This window comes from Phyllostomus hastatus, unplaced genomic scaffold (assembly GCF_019186645.2).
Source record: "Phyllostomus hastatus isolate PE091 unplaced genomic scaffold, TTU_PhHast_1.1 phas_contig_524, whole genome shotgun sequence".
Lineage (NCBI taxonomy): Eukaryota > Metazoa > Chordata > Mammalia > Chiroptera > Phyllostomidae > Phyllostomus > Phyllostomus hastatus.
The window spans coordinates 12,779,210-12,796,491 of NW_025333900.1; the positions used below are offsets into that span (position 1 = coordinate 12,779,210).

Sequence of the window (17,282 nt, forward strand, 5' to 3'; positions counted from 1 at the left end):
AACAACATACCTTTAGAAAACAGCTTTTCTTTCTTTCTTCTTTTAAAATGCTCTTGACAGCCTCTACTTGGGAGGAAAAATGAAATGGAAAAACAAAGGAAAGAAATAAAAGAACTTTGGAAACAGGAACAAAGTAAAATGGTTAGTATTATTTTTTTCTTATTATATCTTACTGATTATGCTATTACAGTTGTCCCATTTTTCCTCCTTTATTCCCTTCTGCCCTGCACCCCTCTCCTACCATCATCCCCCCCTCTTAGTTCATGTCCATGGGTTGTACATGTAAGTTCTTTGACTTTTACATTTCCTATACTATTCTTACCCTCCTCCTATTTTGTACCTACCATTTATACTTATTCTCTGTACCTTTCCCCCTATTCTCCTCCCTCTCCCTCCCCACTGATAACCCTCCACATGATCTCTATTTCTGTGAATCTGTTCCTGTTCTAGTTGTTTGCTTAGTTTCTTTTTGTGTTTGTTTTTGTTTTTTTAGGTTCAGTTGTTGATAGTTGTGAGTTTGTTGTCATTTTGCTGTTCATATTTTTTATTTTGCTGTACTTCTTTTTCTTAGATAAGTCCCTTTAACATTTCATATAATAAGGGCTTGGTGATGATGAACTCCTTTAACTTGACCTTATCTAGGAAGCACTTTATCTGTCCTTCCATCCTAATAGAAAGCTTTGCTGGATAGAGTAATCTTGGATGTAGGTTCTTGCTTTTCATGACTATGAATACTTACCTCTTTCCAGACCCTTCTTGCCTGCAAGGTATCTTTTGAGAAATCAGCTGATAATCTAATGGCAGGGGTGTCAAACTCATTTTCACTGGGGGCCACATCAACTTCTCAGTTGCCTCCAAAGGGCCAAATGTAATTTTATGACTGTCTAAATATAACTACTTCTTAACTAGGGACAAGGAGCTTGGCACTGCGGCCAAATAAAACAAGGTAGATCAGCCTGCAAGCTTTGTATTTGCCACCTGTGTCTTATGGGAACTCTTTTGTAGGTAACTGCTTTTCTCTTGGTGCTTTTAAGATTCTCTCCTTATCTTTGATCTTGGGTAATATAACTATGATGTGCCTTGGTGTTTGCTTCCTTGGGTCCAACTTCTGTGGGACTCTCTGAGCTTCCTGGAAGTCTATATCCTTTGCCAGATTGGGGAAGTTCTCCTTCATTATATTTTCAAATAAGTTTTTAATTTATTGCTCTTCCTCTTCTCCTTCTGGTGCCCCTATGATTTGGATGTTGGAATGTTTAAAGTTGTCCCAGAAATTCCTAAGTCTATCGTCATATTTTTTTATTCTTATTTTTTTTTTTTTCATTCTGTTCTGGTTGAATATTTATTTCTTCCTTCTGCTCCAAACCTTTGATTTGAATCCCAGTTTCCTTCCCTTCACTGTTGGTTCCATGTACATTTTCCTGTATTTCACTTATGCTAGCCTTCACTTTTTCCTCTATTTTGCAACCATACTCAACCATTTCTGTGAGCATCCTGATTACCAGTGTTTTGAACTGTGCATCTGACAGGTTGGCTATCTTTTCCTAGCTTAGTTGTATTTTTCTAGAACTTTGATCTGTTCTTTCATTTGGGCCATTTTTTTTTTGTCTTGGCACGACTGTTACATAGTAAGGGGCCTTAGGTGTTCACCAGGGTGGGACAACACTTTTTGCTGCATTGTGGTGCTATATGTGGGGAAAGGGCCAGAGAGGGAACAGTGCTGCTTGCTCAGCTCTCCAGCCAGCTTTCAATCACTTCCCCCACTTCCAACAAGCAAACTGGGCCCTTCTGGTGCTGATTCCCATGTGGGTAGGTTTGTGTATGTGCTAGGACCCTGTGGGTCTCTCCAACGAACTCTCCTGTGAGCCTGGGAGTTTCTCCTGCCACTGCAATCCCCACAGGTTTTTTCAGTCAGTCTTTGAGGCTTTATTTCCCCACATTGGCACCCTGGGTTGCTCAACCTGTCTCACTCCCCAGCGGTTTTTCCTGGTTTATCCGCATGCAAATGTGGGACCTCCCACTCCGCCAGCCACCACATTGCCTGCCATGGTCTTCCAGATGCTGTCTTGCTGTGAGTCCTCTCCACCTGGCTGCCCGTCTCTACCCCTCCTGCTGGTCTGGATGAATGTTTCTTCTTGAACTCATTAGTTGTTGGATTTCCATACAGTTCAATTTTCTGGCAGTGCAGGTCATTTTTATTTTTAAATTTGTTGTTGTCCTCCTTTTGGTTGTGTGATGAGGCAAAGTGTATCTACCTACGCCTCCATCTTGGCTGGAAGTCTAAAATGGTTAGTACAACAATTTGTGAATATCTAAAATTATCTGTAGTACATAAACTACTGCTCTGGGAAGATGCATATATTACTCTATAGTTTTTCTAAAATGCTGTATTAACTATCTTATTGAATATGCTGAAGAAAGCTATAATTTAGTGTTTCTGTCTTTTTTCTGTGTAGCTTGAAGCAGAGACTGCTCTTAAAAAGGCAAAATTACTGTGCACACAACGTCAAGATGAATATGAAAAAGCAAAATCTTCCATGTTTCGTGCAGAAGAGGAACATCAATGCTCAAGTGGTGGATTAGTGAAAAATCTCAACAAGCAGCTGGAAAAAAAGCGAAGGCTAGAAGAGGAGGCTCTTCAAAAAGTAATGATTTTTTTGTTGTTGTTATTTGCAAAATAACACGCTAAAGCTTTGCTTCTCAACCTTCAGCATGCAGCAGGATCACCTAGAAAGCCTGTTTAAAAATCTGCTGGGCCATACCCCCAGAGTTGCTCATTCTGTAGGCCTAGGGTTAGCCCCAGACAACTTGGCATTTCTAACAGGTTCCCAGGGTATCCACACTTGGAGAATCAGTATGCTAAGGGACTTTTGTTTATCTTTTGAATTTTAGGGTTTGTTTGTGAGAGTAGTATCTTAAATAAGGCAGTAGTTTAATATTTTTGACTTGATTCTTTAGTAAATTCACTTTTTAGGAAACTGAGTGTATATGTACTAATTTTAATACCAGATAACAATGCCAGGCTGAAGCTTTTGTATTTATGAAATATAATGTGGACATTTATTTTATAGGCAAGCAACATACTAATTGTAAATTGTATGTAACTATCCATTAAAGTTAAGTGCCCCCTTGAAACACTGACCAAAAGAAATTATTTACCTTTAGAAATATCCTATTTAAAACATAAAATATTTCATAATTTTATACATAAAGGTTTTTCTATTATATAAATTGAGCTTTACTGCAGTAGTATTTTTTTTAAATATAGAGTATAAGGATTAGTGTGTTTTTTTCTGTGTTACTTCTGAAGGTAGAAGAAGCAAATGAATTCTACAAAGTTTGTGTGATAAATGTTGAAGAAAGACGAAGTGACCTAGAAATTGTTAAAAGAGCAATTTTAACACAACTCCAGAAACTTGTTTTCCAGTGTGATCTTACCCTTAAAGCTGTAAGTAATACTTTCAGTACTTTGAAGGCAAGAAGAAAAAAAGTATTTATCTGCAAGGGAGAGAGATGCTTGGTGTTTCATGATTAAATTAAATACCATAATTTTTATGGAATTTAATTTCTGCAGTTAATGGAACATTTAGGCTTTGAAAATAGACTTTTAGTTTTCACTAGTGGTATATGGTTTCAGTTATATTTTTCATCCGGGCCTCCCACTCTCACCCAATGAATAGAGGATTTGTTTCATTAAAATTTATGTCTGAGACTTTGAAATTATCTCTATACTACTGTCTATTTTTTTGGTTGTCAAAATGGATTTGACCCCTGAAACTTCTATCAGCATTATGAAATCTATTCTTCAAAAGTAGAGTAAACTAAATAGTAAAATTAAACCCAGTAATTTAATTTTTTAAAGATTTTATGTATATATGTATGTATGTATGTTTGTATGTATGTACTTACTTTAAAGAGAGGGGAAGGGAGGGAGAAAGAGAGAAACATCAGTGCTCAAGAGAAGCACTGATCAATTGCCCCAACCTGCCCCCAACCAAGGACCCAGCCCGCAACCCAAGCATGTGCCTTGACCAGGAACCAAACTGCAGCCTTTAGGTTTTTGGGATGATGCCCAACCTACTGAGCCATACCAGTCAGGGCGAACCCAGTAATTTATTTGAAGACAAAACAATCCTGCCCTCAAGTGTTTTCATTTGCCTCTTTGAACTTGTTTTTGTAAAACATTTACAAAAAACCACACCCTTTCTTGGTTGTATATTTTACAAGTTTTAGTGCATGTATAATTTGCATAACCACTACAACCATGATAATTGGAATTCAGAACAATTCCATCACTCCAAAAAATCTCCTCATGCTGCACCTTTGTAATCAAATTCTCCACCCACCCCTAACCCCTGGCAAGTATTGATGTGTGTTCCATCTTTCTAGTTTGCTCTTTTCAAAAACACAGCTTTTTAAGAAATATATATTTTATTGATCATGCTATTACAGTTGTCCCATTTTCCCCCCTTCATTCCACTCCACCCTGCATACCCTCTCCCACCCACATTCCCCCCATCTAGTTCATGTCCATGGATCATACATATAAGTTCTTTGGCTTCTACATTTCCTATACTGTTCTTAACCTCCTCCTGTCTATTTTCTCCCTACCATCTATGCTACTTATTCTCTGTACCTTCCCCCCTCTCCCTCTCCCACTCCCACTCCCCTGTTAATAACCCTCTATGTGATCTCCATTTTTGTGAATCTGTTCCTGTTCTAGTTGTTTGCTTAGTTTCTTTTTGTTGTAGATGTGGTTGTTAATAACTGAGTTTGCTGTCATTTTACTGTTCATATTTTTTATTTTACTGTACTTCTTTTTCTTAGATAAGTCCCTTTAACATTTCATATAATAAGGGCTTGGTGATGATGAACTCCTTTAACTTGACCTTATCTGGGAAGCGCTTTATCTGTCCTTCCATTCTAAATGAAAGCTTTGCTGGATAGAGTAATCTTGGATGTAGGCCCTTGTCTTTCAGGACTTGGAACACTTCTTTCCAGCCCCTTCTTGCCTATAAGGTTTGAGAAATCAGTTGACGGTCCTATGGGAACTCCTTTGTAGGTAACTGTCTCCTTATCTCTTGCTGCTTCTAGGCTTCTCTCCTTCATTTTAATCTTGGGTAATGTAATTATGATGTGCCTTGGTGTGTTCCTCCTTGGGTCCAACTTCTTTGGGACTCTGAGCTCCCTGGACTTCCTGGAAGTCTATTTCCTTTGCCAGATTGGGGAAGTTCTCCTTCATTATTTATTCAAATAAGTTTTTGATTTGTTGCTCTTCGTTGCAATCTTTTTGTCTCAGCGCACCTGTTACATAGTAAGAGGTAGAGCCTTAGGTGTTCACCAGGGCAGGGCAACCTCTGTGGCTGCGTTGTGACACTGTATGTGGGGGAGGGCTCAGAGAGTGAACAGTGCTGCTTGCTACACTCTCTGCAGGTTTTCAGTCACTTCCCCTGCTTCCCACAAGCAAATTGGGCCCTTCTGGTGCTGATTCCCATGTGGGTGGGTTTATGTAAGTTCTAGGACCCTGTGGGTCCCTCCAACGAACACAGGAGGCTAGGAGTTTCTCCTGCTGCCGCCTTAACCCCCACAGGTGTTTTCAGTCAGAGGTTTGAGGGTTTATTTCCTCGCACTGGAACTCCGGGTTGCATGGTCTGTCCTGCTCCCCAGTTGTCCCTCCCCGTTCCAGCCCATTTATCTGCATGCAAATGTGGGACCACCCAGTCCACAACCTGCAGCCTTGTCTGCCCTGGTCCTCCAGCCACTGCCTGCCTTGCTGAGAGTCCTCCATGCCCGACTGCCTGTCTCCGCCCCTCCTAGTGGTCTGAATGAATGTTTCTTCTTTAACTCCTTGGTTGTCAGACTTCCATACAGTTCAATTTTCTGTCAGTTCTGGTTGTTTTTGTTTTTAAGTTGTTTTTGTCCTTTTGGTTGTGCGTAGAGGCACAGTGTGTCTACCTACGCCTCCATCTTGGCCAGAAGTCCACAGCTTTTGATTTCATTGTTTTTTCCTTTTAAAAAAAAAAATACTCATGCTTGATTTGGCTTTGTTTTGTTTTTAATTACTGAAAGGAAGTTTAGTTTGTTCATCAAGACCTCCCTGATTTTTAAATACAATTATTTAATGATTTAAATTTCCCTCTTAAGCACTGCTTATCTACATCCTACTAATTTCAAGTTATGTATTTTCATTTGTGTACATTTCAGAATGTTTTTTAATTTACAGTGAGACTTTATCTTTGACCTGTGAATAATGTCAAATTTGTTATTTATTTTCCAATTATTTGATGATTTTCTGGCTATCTTTCTGATACTGATTTCTAGTTTAAATCTGTTTTGGTGAGAGAAATACTTAGTATGATTTCAGTTCTCTTAAATTTGTTGTGGTTTGTTTTATAATTCTGCCTTGGTGAATGTCCCATGGGTATACTTTAAAAGAATGTTTATTCTGCTGCTGTTGGCTGGAGTGTTCTGTAAATGTCAATAATTCCTGCTGATTATATTGTTAATTATTTCTTTTATATCCTTGATTTACTTTTATGAATTACTGAGACAGGAGTTTTAAAGTTTTCAACATATTGTATATTTTTAGTTCTATCAGTTTTTGCTTTATGTATTTGGAAACTGTTAGATGGCTTTACATTAATAACTGTTACATATTCTTAGTGAGTTAATCATTTTATCCTTAAGAAATGTTTCTCTTTATCCTGGTGATTTTCCTTGTATTTTTGTGTACTTTATTTAATATTGATATAGCTATTTCAGTTTTCTTTTATTTTTAACATGATGTATCTTTTTCCATTTTTTACTTTTAATTTATTATATTTAAAGTGAATTTCTTATATTACATGTAGTTGTCTTGATTTTTTTTAAATCTGTTTTGACAATCTCTTTTAAGTGAAGTGCTTAGACCATTTAATATTAATATGTGTTCATGTTTAGGCCTACTACTTCATTATTGATTTTCTGTTTGTGCCTTATGTTTCCCTTTACCTGTGTGTCTTTGGCTGCCTATTTTAATTTGTATGTTTAATTTATATTTTAATTTATATATTTAGTTTACCTGATACAAGAGTGAGTAAAAGTAGGTTTACAGTTATAAGTATGTGAAACAGTTTATTCTTGGATTATTTCGTTATTAATCATATTTTTTATTTGTATTATATAAACCTACTTTTGCCCACCCCTGTACAGATTTAATTTAATCTATTTTATTTCTCTATTACAATTATATTTTATTTCTCTATAATGCTTATCTACATTTTAATTTATCTATTGGGCCCTGGCTGATATGGCTCAGTGGATTGATCTCTGGCCTGTGAACCAAAGGGTCATTGGTTCAATTCCCAGTCAGGGCACATGACTGGGTTGTGGGCCAGGTCCCCACTGAGGGGCACACAAAGGGCAACCACACATTGGTGTTTCTCTCCCTCTCTTTCTCCTTCCTTTCCTTTCTCTCTAAAAATAAATAAATAAAATCTCTAAAAAAATAATTTAACTGTTGGGTTTTTAACTGTATTTCTTTGTATAGTTTTTTTTAATGGTTGCAGTAGGGATACACATGGTGGGGCAAAAGTAGGTTTACAGTTGTGTGTACATGAAACACAGAGTTTATGCTTGTATTATTAATGGTTAATTATTGTATTCTTTTTTCTAATTTTATTTTAATCATTGTTCAAATACACTTTTCTGTCCTTTACTCCCATCCCAGCCCACCCAGCCCTCCCTCCCTGCCTCCCTCTCATTTCCACTCCCCGTAGATTTTGTCCATGTGTCCTTTATATTTGTTCCTGTAAACCCTTCCCATTCTCCCCTGAAATTCCCCTGAAATTCCCTCCCCTCTGGTCACTGTCAGCCTGTTCTCTATTTCAGTGTCTTTGGCTATATTTTGCTTGTTTGTTTGTTTTGTTGATTAGGTTCCTGTTAAAGGTGAGATCACATGGTATTTGTCTTTCACTGCCTGGCTATTTTGCTTAACATAATGCTTTCCAGCTCCATCCATGCTGTTGCAAAGGGTAGGAGCTCCTTCTTTCTTTCTGCTGCATAGAATTCCATTGTGTAAATGTACCATAGTTGTTTTTTTGATCCATTCATTTACTGATGGGCACCCTAGGTTGCTTCCAGCACTTGGCTATTGTAAATTGTGCTGCTGTGAACATTGGGGTGCATAGGTTCTTTTGGATTGGTGTTTCAGGGTTCTTAGGATATAGTCCCAGCAGTGGAATTGCTGGGTCAAAAGGCAGATCCATTTTTAGTTTTCGGAGGAAGTTCCATACTGTTTTCCATAGTAGTTGTACCAGTCTGCAGTCCCTCCAACAATGCACTAGGGTCCCTTTTCTCCACAACCTCTCCAATACTTATTGTTTTATGCTTTATTTATGATGCCCATTCTGACCAGTGTATCTCATTGTGGTTTTAATTTGTATCTCTCTGATAGCTAGCGATATTAATTTTTGTATTCTTTTCTGTACAAACAACTGTAAATCTACTTTCACCCAACCCTGTATATATCCCTAATAGAATCAGAATCTGTTTTTTGAACAAGATTCTCCACATTGTTCCTTTGCATATTAAATTTTTTGAAGCAGTTGTTTAGAGAAGTTATAAATAACTTGGTCAAGGTAACCCAGCATATAAGTTGTAAAGCTCTCAGATAAGAACAATCTGGTTGAATGACTTTAGAGCCTGTGCTCTTAAATACTCTGCTATCTTGCTGAATGATTATTTAGTCTGGGTTTGAGCAACTCCAAAATTAGTAGGATGGTTATATTGATTTTTTTTAAAGGTCCCCTTGTGGACCTTTCAAGTGGTACTGTACTAATACAATCCCTTTTCCGCAAGACAATACTTTAAATATTTAAAAAGAATTATTATCTTTCTTCCTTGTTTTTTCCATATTAAATATCACCAAATCTGTGACTTTTCATCATGTAACATGGTTTTAAATACTGTCACGAGCTACAATCTTGTTTGTCTGCATTCCTCCTAAAAAGTGATGCTACTTGATATCCAACAATTATGATTTCTTTTAATTTAATGTTGTGTAAACAATATATTACCTAATTTTGTATATAATATATATGTATTTATTAATACCTACTAATTATATAAAAGAAATCTAAGACAAATACCTGCTCTCAAGGAGTTTAGTGTATAGGGAGAGAGAACTAACACATCTGAAAAATTGGAAAGCAGTCTATAAGTGTATGAAGTAGACTTTGAAGTTAAAGTTCCTCAAATTTTAACAAACTCCCAAACTCATGAAAACCACTGTAATATGTAATGTGTAGAGACAGTTTATATAGAGGTTCTGTATACATATTTGTGAGTAAAATTTCTTATTAGCTAGAGTTCTTTTGAACCAATTTAATCAGTCAGTTTTAGTTGTTCTGACTGGCATTATTCACATTCAGATCCAAGCAGATACCATTCCAACTTCAATTCTTGACTCCAGATATTATTTACTAGGTAAGAATCCTGACTTTCTCAGTTATATTTTCTTCTCCTTCATCAAAGAATTTGGGATTTTCGGTGACTTATTTTTCAATAACACCTTCCAGATTGTTTTTAAAACATGTGTTTTCACTCTAGGACATATCATTGCATATATACTGCAGAGGAAACAAAATCATTTGAGATAATAAAGACAGACAATGAGGTTCATTCACTATCTTAAGGAATATACTCAAATGAGATTCACGTCCCACCAAAATAGTTATATCATGGGCATTAAGGATTATTCTTGAATAATCAGAATTGTCTTGAGTTATGAAGTATTGAAGTGTGTGGAATATAGATCATAATTACATTTCTAAGTGAGAGGAAGGAGGAGAAGTCAGTCACTCAAGACCTAATCAAATCAGTAAGCTTTCTGAATGGGAAAAATTAGAACAAGAGTGTTTTATTTTGTTTTGTTTTAAAGAACACTCTAGAAAGCTTTATCATTTTTAAATAAGTATAAGATATAAAATTATATTGAGCAAAATTAATTTTTAGATTTTTGCTCATTTACATGGGAGAAACTTTTCCCATTTATTTGAATTTATGGAAAATTATATGCCCAACAAGTCCTGCAGGACCTACCCCAAGGGGCAGAACTCTAGCATTTCTGTTAAATGTGGGAGAAGGCTGAAGAATTTAGGAAAAAGATTTTAAGATTGGGCTACTTGTATCCAAGTATATTATTGCTTAAGTCTTTTACTATCAAAAATACCCAGAGACATTCAGCAGATGAATTGGTTATGCCAGTCTATTCATTCCGCTTTTCAAATTTTTAGTGACTTTAACTAGATTTCATAAGATTTCTTTAAAAGTATTAAAACTGTACAGTTACCTTTAGAATCAAGAGTATAAGTTCAGTCTACCATTAACTGAATTTCCTGATTGTAGCTAGTTTCTGGATTTAAGCTTTACCATTTGCAGTTTGAATATCCTTTGTTCCTTAAAAAAGTTAGAGCACAAATAAGCTATTCTGTTAGGTGTACTTTTCAAATACACCTGGCAGAATGTGATGAGTCTCAGTTCTCCTTGAGGAATTCCTGACTACCTTGGAAGAGACTTAGGGGCTAATCATAAGTTCAACATATCATTTGGTATAACCAGAGCGATGAAGAGGAAACATGACAGTCTTTGCAATAACATTAAGCCAGTGAAATCTGGCATTCGTTCACATTACCCACACAGGAGACAGTGGCATTTAAAAGTATTTCAGATAACAACCACTATGGAAAACAGTATGGAACTTCCTCCGAAAACTAAAAATGGATCTGCCTTTTGACCCAGCAATTCCACTGCTGGGACTATATCCTAAGAACCCTGAAACACCAATCCAAAAGAACCTATGCACCCCAATGTTCACAGCAGCACAATTTACAATAGCCAAGTGCTGGAAGCAACCTAGGGTGCCCATCAGTAAATGAATGGATCAAAAAAAACAACTATGGTACATTTACACAATGGAATTCTATGCAGCAGAAAGAAAGAAGGAGCTCCTACCCTTTGCAACAGCATGGATGGAGCTGGAAAGCATTATGTTAAGCAAAATAGCCAGGCAGTGAAAGACAAATACCATGTGATCTCACCTTTAACAGGAACCTAATCAACAAAACAAACAAACAAGCAAAATATAGCCAAAGACACTGAAATAGAGAACAGGCTGACAGTGACCAGAGGGGAGGGAATTTCAGGGGAGAATGGCAAGAGTTTATAGGAACAAGTATAAAGGACACAGGGGCAAGGGGGGGTAGAAATGGGAGGGAGGTGGGGAGGGCTGGGGGGTGGCCTGGGATGGGGGTAAAAGGCAGGAAACTACTTGAACAACAATTAAAATAAAAAATAAAAAAATAATTTAAAAAAGTATGTCAGATCATGTTATAGCTCTTAATACTCTGTAGAACCCTCCACTATCTTCCCTTTGTACTTAAATCCAGGCTCCTTAACTTGATTTAGATGGCTGCATTTCTTTCTGCCTCCACCTCTTTCAATGTGCTTCAGTCAGTCACATTGCCCTTTCATCCATTTCTTGAGTGTGAGAGGCTCTTTCCCACTCATTTTTGCCCTAGGGTCTTTTGTCTGGATTGGTCTTCTCCCTGGAACTTTTCATTCGTACTTTCGTATCACTTCAAATGCTATTTTCTCAGAAAGGCCTGCACTAACCTACCATGTTAAAAGTGCCCTTCCATAAACACATAACTGGTCATATTCCATAACTTGACAAACGTACATAATAGTATTAACAGTTTTCAGTACCAGAAATTATCTTATTTATTTAATTTACTCTGTCTTTGATGCTCTCTCTCAAACTCTGTGAGGACTGGAATTTCATCTGTTTGCCATAATATACCCAAAGCCTAGGTTTTTGTGAACATTAAATTAGTTAATTCATATAAAGTTCTCAGAATAGATCTGGCATGTTATAAGCCCTTATCAGCTGCTATATTGTTGTTGTTATAACTAGAAGTAGTGATAGTATATTTAGACATTTGTAGATACTCAATGGAATATAATATATTTTGAATAGAGAAAGTTCAAGATAATACCTAATTATAAAAATTGAGTGCTCTAGGATACATTATACATATAAAGCATTTCTATTTTTATAGGGTTGAAAGTGGAAATCACGTAAGAGTGTAGACGATCACAGTCAGACCATGACAGTACAGAGCTGGGATCCCCAAAAATACATTTCTCTCCCAAAATTGTGAACCAGTAGGGACACGGGGTTATATTTTTTAACTTTCCACTTTAAAGTCATTTTGCCGGAAATGATTGCTCCTAGATATTGGATTAAAACTCTAGTCTTCTCTGGCTGGCGTAGCTCCGTGGATTGAGCGTAGGCTGCGAACCAAAGTGTCGCAGGTTCGATTCCCAGTCAGGGCACATGCCTGGGTTACAGGCCATAACCCCCAGCAACCACACATTGATGTTTCTCTCTCTCTCTCTTTCTCCCTCCCTTCCCTCTCTAAAAATAAATAAATAAAATCTTTAAAAAAAAACAAAACTGTAGTCTTCTGACCTAGACCTTGCACAATGTCAGGCAAATAGTGTGTTCATGACAGTAGTCAGTGTTGTGTGCTTCACTGTGTTGCCTTTCTCTTGGTGCTGTCACTTGAAATAAATGTGTGTTTACATTGTGTTCTGTATATCATAAATTATTTTACGTTTTGTCTCTGTGATCATAGGTGACAGTTAACCTCTTCCAGATGCAACAAGTACAGGCTGCTTCCCTCGCAAACAGTTTACAGTCTTTCTGTGATAAAGCCAAACTCTATGACCCAGGCCAAGAGTATAGTAAGTTTGTCAAGGCCACAAATGCAACCGAAGAAGAAAAAGTTGATGGGTGAGAATTAATGTATAGCTAAAATTTTTTCAAGAGAAAATACTTATTGCTAAGTTTCTATGTGGTATAAAGTATCTTTTTTTAACATTGGCAGGTTTGGCAGAGTTAACTTTAATTTTTTCTGAATTTTAATTTAAGGTGTAACTCACTTGAGAGTAAAAATGCTTTCCATTTGACTGAGAGCTCAGTTCTTGGAGATTTGGAGAATCTCAAATCTTTGGAGAATGACAAATCATAGTCATACCTATTTTGAATATTCAGTACACAAATTTAACCTAGATTTCCCACAGAGATTATACTAGAAAAGATTAACCATAACCTGAATTGACTTTACTTTTGCTACTCTTTGCTATATTGCAGCTGTAACAAGTACAAATGATTAAGTTTTACTCATATCTCCTTTAGGAAGTTGAACCATATAATGTGGTTTGTTCTTAATATTTAGTTAAACTACTCTATATTTATTAAATTAACATTTTTCTGAAAAATAGAATAAAATAGTCTGATTATTAGTCATTCTTCTCAGTGATTAACTTTATTTGGGTTTTTCTTAGGAGTGTAACTAAGCCATCAACAAATAGTTCCCACACTTATGGATATGGACCTGCTGACTCCTTAGAGGATGTTGCGCCCGTTCCTCACAGCTCTAATAAGATAGAAGAGGACAGGTGCTCTACCAGTGCAGATGTAACAGGTAGTTTTCACATTAAAGATGGTACTAATTTTATGAAAGATCAAATTGTTTAAATGTAGTTATTAAAGGAGTTGTGGCCTTGGAATGTAAAAATTAGCCCTTGAACTACAACTTTATGAAGCCTTATTCAGAGTTTTAAGAGAATATAACATAACAGGTGATACACTGTACTTGTCTTAAAATTGCTTGATGACAGTTAAAGAAACTTGATTTGTCTCATTTTATATAATGTCAGTAGTTTGCCTTATGAGCCATCTAAGCCAAGTTGAACTTTAAATATTTTTTTCTTAAAGGTTCTTCTTTCATACGGTCGTGGACATTTGGGATGTTCAGTGACTCCGAGAGCACTGGCGGAAGCAGCGAGTCTAGATCTCTGGATTCAGAATCTATAAGCCCAGGTATAGAAATACTTAAGTCTAGCAGTGGAAATTCAATGAAAGATTAAAATATAAAAATACTTAAAGCTACCATATTTTTATAATGAATTATGTCATAGAGAGCAGTGTGTACATGTATATGTACAGTTAAAAGAAAAATAATAAGCCATTCTGTATTCACCACCCAGCCTAAGAAACAGAACACTCTAGTACACTAGGTCCCTGTGTATACCTCCTTGATAACAGTGCCCTATTCCACCAGAAAAAAACATCATCCTGAATTTTGTTCGTAATTCCTCAGCTATTTTAAATGTTTTAGTACCTGATACTAATTGAGCTTTGCCCTCTTCAGAATGATACATGGATGGAATCATGCTATTTTGTGACTTCTTTTATGTGTTTTGTTGTTGTTGTTGTTGTTTGAGGTTCATATTGATGCAAATAGCCATCTTTAATTTTATACTATATACTTTGGATGGCATTCTGTTCTCTGAATATAACATCCATCTTTTGGATTGTTTTGTAATTAATTGCGATAACAAACAGTATAGTTAATACTAATCCTTGTGCCTGTGATGACTTATTAATTATTTACAAATGTACTTTAAGGTACTTTGGTAATCTCATGCTCTGTAGAGAGGCAGAGAAGGTGTTTTTGAAGCCTGCCATCATGGCTCCAAAGAGAATACAACATGACAGGTGATACAGATAACAGGAGAAGGTAGCACTTGAACCTAGGAGAATTTTTTCTTCTCTACTCCTCCACCAAAGACTGCTCCAGTTCTGTTCTTCCTGGCAACATACCTTCCTCCTAAGATCTTAGCACTGTGGGAGATAACATTATAGGATTTAACCACAAAGTCCAAAGCATTATTTTTTAGTGTTCTGCATGTTGTAGAAATCCATGTAAATAAATCTCTTGAATTTAAATTAGAAATAATTTCCATGCAGCACTGGTATTTGTAGGCTTACTTTTTGTCTTCCTTTAAAATTAGCTCTGTGGGACACTCTGCAGAAGTGAGTCTAAATATTTAACTGAATATTTGTAATTAGCTTTATAAAAACAATGTGGTTCTAGAAATCCCCAGAAATTAAGAGCAGTTGTAGAGAAAACCCTAAATTATTTGGAATCCTATAAGATGTCAGGTAAACTAGACAAAAATGTGGAAACTGGTCACATGATAAATGGGTGAAGACCTGAGGATACTTAGCCTGGGGAAGAGGAAGCTTGGGGATGCAACAGCCGTCCCTAAATATTGGAAGTGTAAAGGTAGAGCACGTCTGCTCGCTCCTTTAGGGAGAAGTGGGACCCAAGACTAGGATTTATAGAGAGGCAGGTTTCTGCTCAATAATGTAAGGAAGCCATTTTACAATTAGAATGGTTCTAAAAATGGAACATGTGACCTCATGATATTTCAGTCATTGGGGGCACATTCAGAGTGAAAACTCAGTGACTACCTTTTCAGCATATTGTTCAGAGGAGTCTTTTGGGGGAGAGATTGTCGGTTTAAATAATTTATAAAGCCCTGTCTAACTCTGAACCTTAGACTTAAGTGAATTCTTAACTATAACTCTGTTTTTCATATCAGCAGTGAGCAAATAACCCTCATTGCCTCATTGGGCTGCTTCTGCACATGCTCTGTGACACGTGGCTGTGTCCTGTGCTGACAGTGCATCCTGTGCCCTCAGCTCCCTGTTAGGGATCATTGTTTCTGGTTCCCAGTCTCTTGAATTACTGATAATAACATAAATGTGGTGTGTAATAACATTACTGTTGTGTGGCTGAATTTAAAGATTTTTGTGTACTTTACAAAGATTTAGGTTATACACATTTGTTTATAGCTTAATTCAACAAGCATTGAATGACAACTTTGCTATTATACCAGCTACTCTGTCAGATATTAAATATAAGACGTGAATGGAAAATACTCACTAGCTTGTAGAGCTTACAGTCTCCAACACTGACTATCAAAAATGGACAATTAAGGTCTCATTGGGATGTGTGAGCGTCAATTTTACATTTATCAGGAAAAGTCGGTTTGGGTTCAATTTTCTTTTGTTCCCAGGAACAAAATAAATACCAGAATTCCTTGTATCCAAAGTCTGAGAATGGAAGCAGGTTTTTTTATATTGTAGCTAACAAAATTTATGACTATATTATTCAAAAGATGTTATTATTACCTATTTAAAAAATTCTACAGTTCATGGTCAAGTAATTATATTCATAATTTTCTTTTAGGGGACTTTAATCGAAAACTTCCACGAACTCCATCCAGTGGAACCATGTCTTCTGCAGATGATCTAGACGAAAGAGAGCCGCCTTCCCCTTCAGAAGGTGGTATGACACTCTCTGATTGTCCCTGAATCAAGTTCTCACTAAGCCAGTTGATTCAGTAGCACTGCATGATATTAGGAAAACAGTATAATTCAAAGAATTACTTTGCTATGTATTAAACAAAAAGCATTATATTGATAAGTATACCAAATATATCCCAATAAATTATGTATAAGTATGGGTTGATAATATATTAATCAAATGCTACAAATACAAATACAAACAGAAAAACTGCTAGATCTAAAATGTATTAGCATGGAGCCCTGCCCAGTGTGGCTCAGGTTGGTTGGAGCATCTTCCTGTACACCAGAAGGTTGCGGGTTCAATTCCCAGTCAGTGCACATACCTAAGTTGCAGGTTCAGTCCCTGGTCGGAGTGCATATGGGAGGCAACCAATCAATGTTTCCTCTCTCTTTCCTTTCTTCTCTCTCTAAAATCAAGAAATATCTTTTAAAAAAATAAAATAAAAATGTATTAGCATGGTGATAAAATAGACTATAGATATTTTTATCTTTCATAAACCTAACATAATGACTTAACTGTTAAAAGGGTTACCATGCATGAGAAATTCTGAAAAATCTTCTTCAAAAGAAACAGCAAGGAGCTAGGCAAGAAGAGTAAGAAAGTATACTTCTAGAGGATAAGGAAAGTTGTGGATGTTGAAGGATATAAAAGAGAAGTCTGTTACCATAATGACTTGAATTAGACTCGTAGAAATTAGTTTTTATATTTGAAATTTCCAGATTGGCATCATTTCCTAAAATAATACAGAACATTTGCTCTCCAGCTGGATATTCATATATTACTAGCTAGTATTATCTATAATTTTATAATGTCTAAGAATAGCTTTATCCTTAATGTGGGTAATGCTAATGACACAGTAACCTGATACAGCTAATTTTCTTTGAAACTTTTATAAAAGGGGCATTTTCTAAGAATGTAATGCCACCTACGTAACACCCTTCCCAGCTTAATAAAGGGCATATTAGTTGGTAGGGTTACCTTTCTGATTCTGAAAACATGATGTACTGTTTTAGAAGTATC

At 36.4% G+C, this 17,282-nt stretch overlaps 1 protein-coding gene across 5 annotated transcripts in view; it reads left to right on the top strand.

The window, feature by feature from the left end:
* The window catches only part of ARHGAP29 (Rho GTPase activating protein 29), a 78,838-nt gene that overhangs the window by 45,492 nt on the left and 16,064 nt on the right, over positions 1-17,282 (top strand). For 4 of the 5 annotated variants that reach the window (XM_045847108.1, XM_045847110.1, XM_045847105.1 and 1 more), the window contains 7 exons: positions 61-141; positions 2,454-2,642; positions 3,308-3,445; positions 12,675-12,832; positions 13,387-13,526; positions 13,820-13,924; positions 16,143-16,241. In XM_045847108.1, coding sequence (XP_045703064.1) covers positions 61-141; positions 2,454-2,642; positions 3,308-3,445; positions 12,675-12,832; positions 13,387-13,526; positions 13,820-13,924; positions 16,143-16,241 — 910 coding nt within the window. The remainder of the gene's footprint in view (positions 1-60; positions 142-2,453; positions 2,643-3,307; positions 3,446-12,674; positions 12,833-13,386; positions 13,527-13,819; positions 13,925-16,142; positions 16,242-17,282) is intronic. The other variant, XM_045847107.1, reaches the window with a different exon arrangement.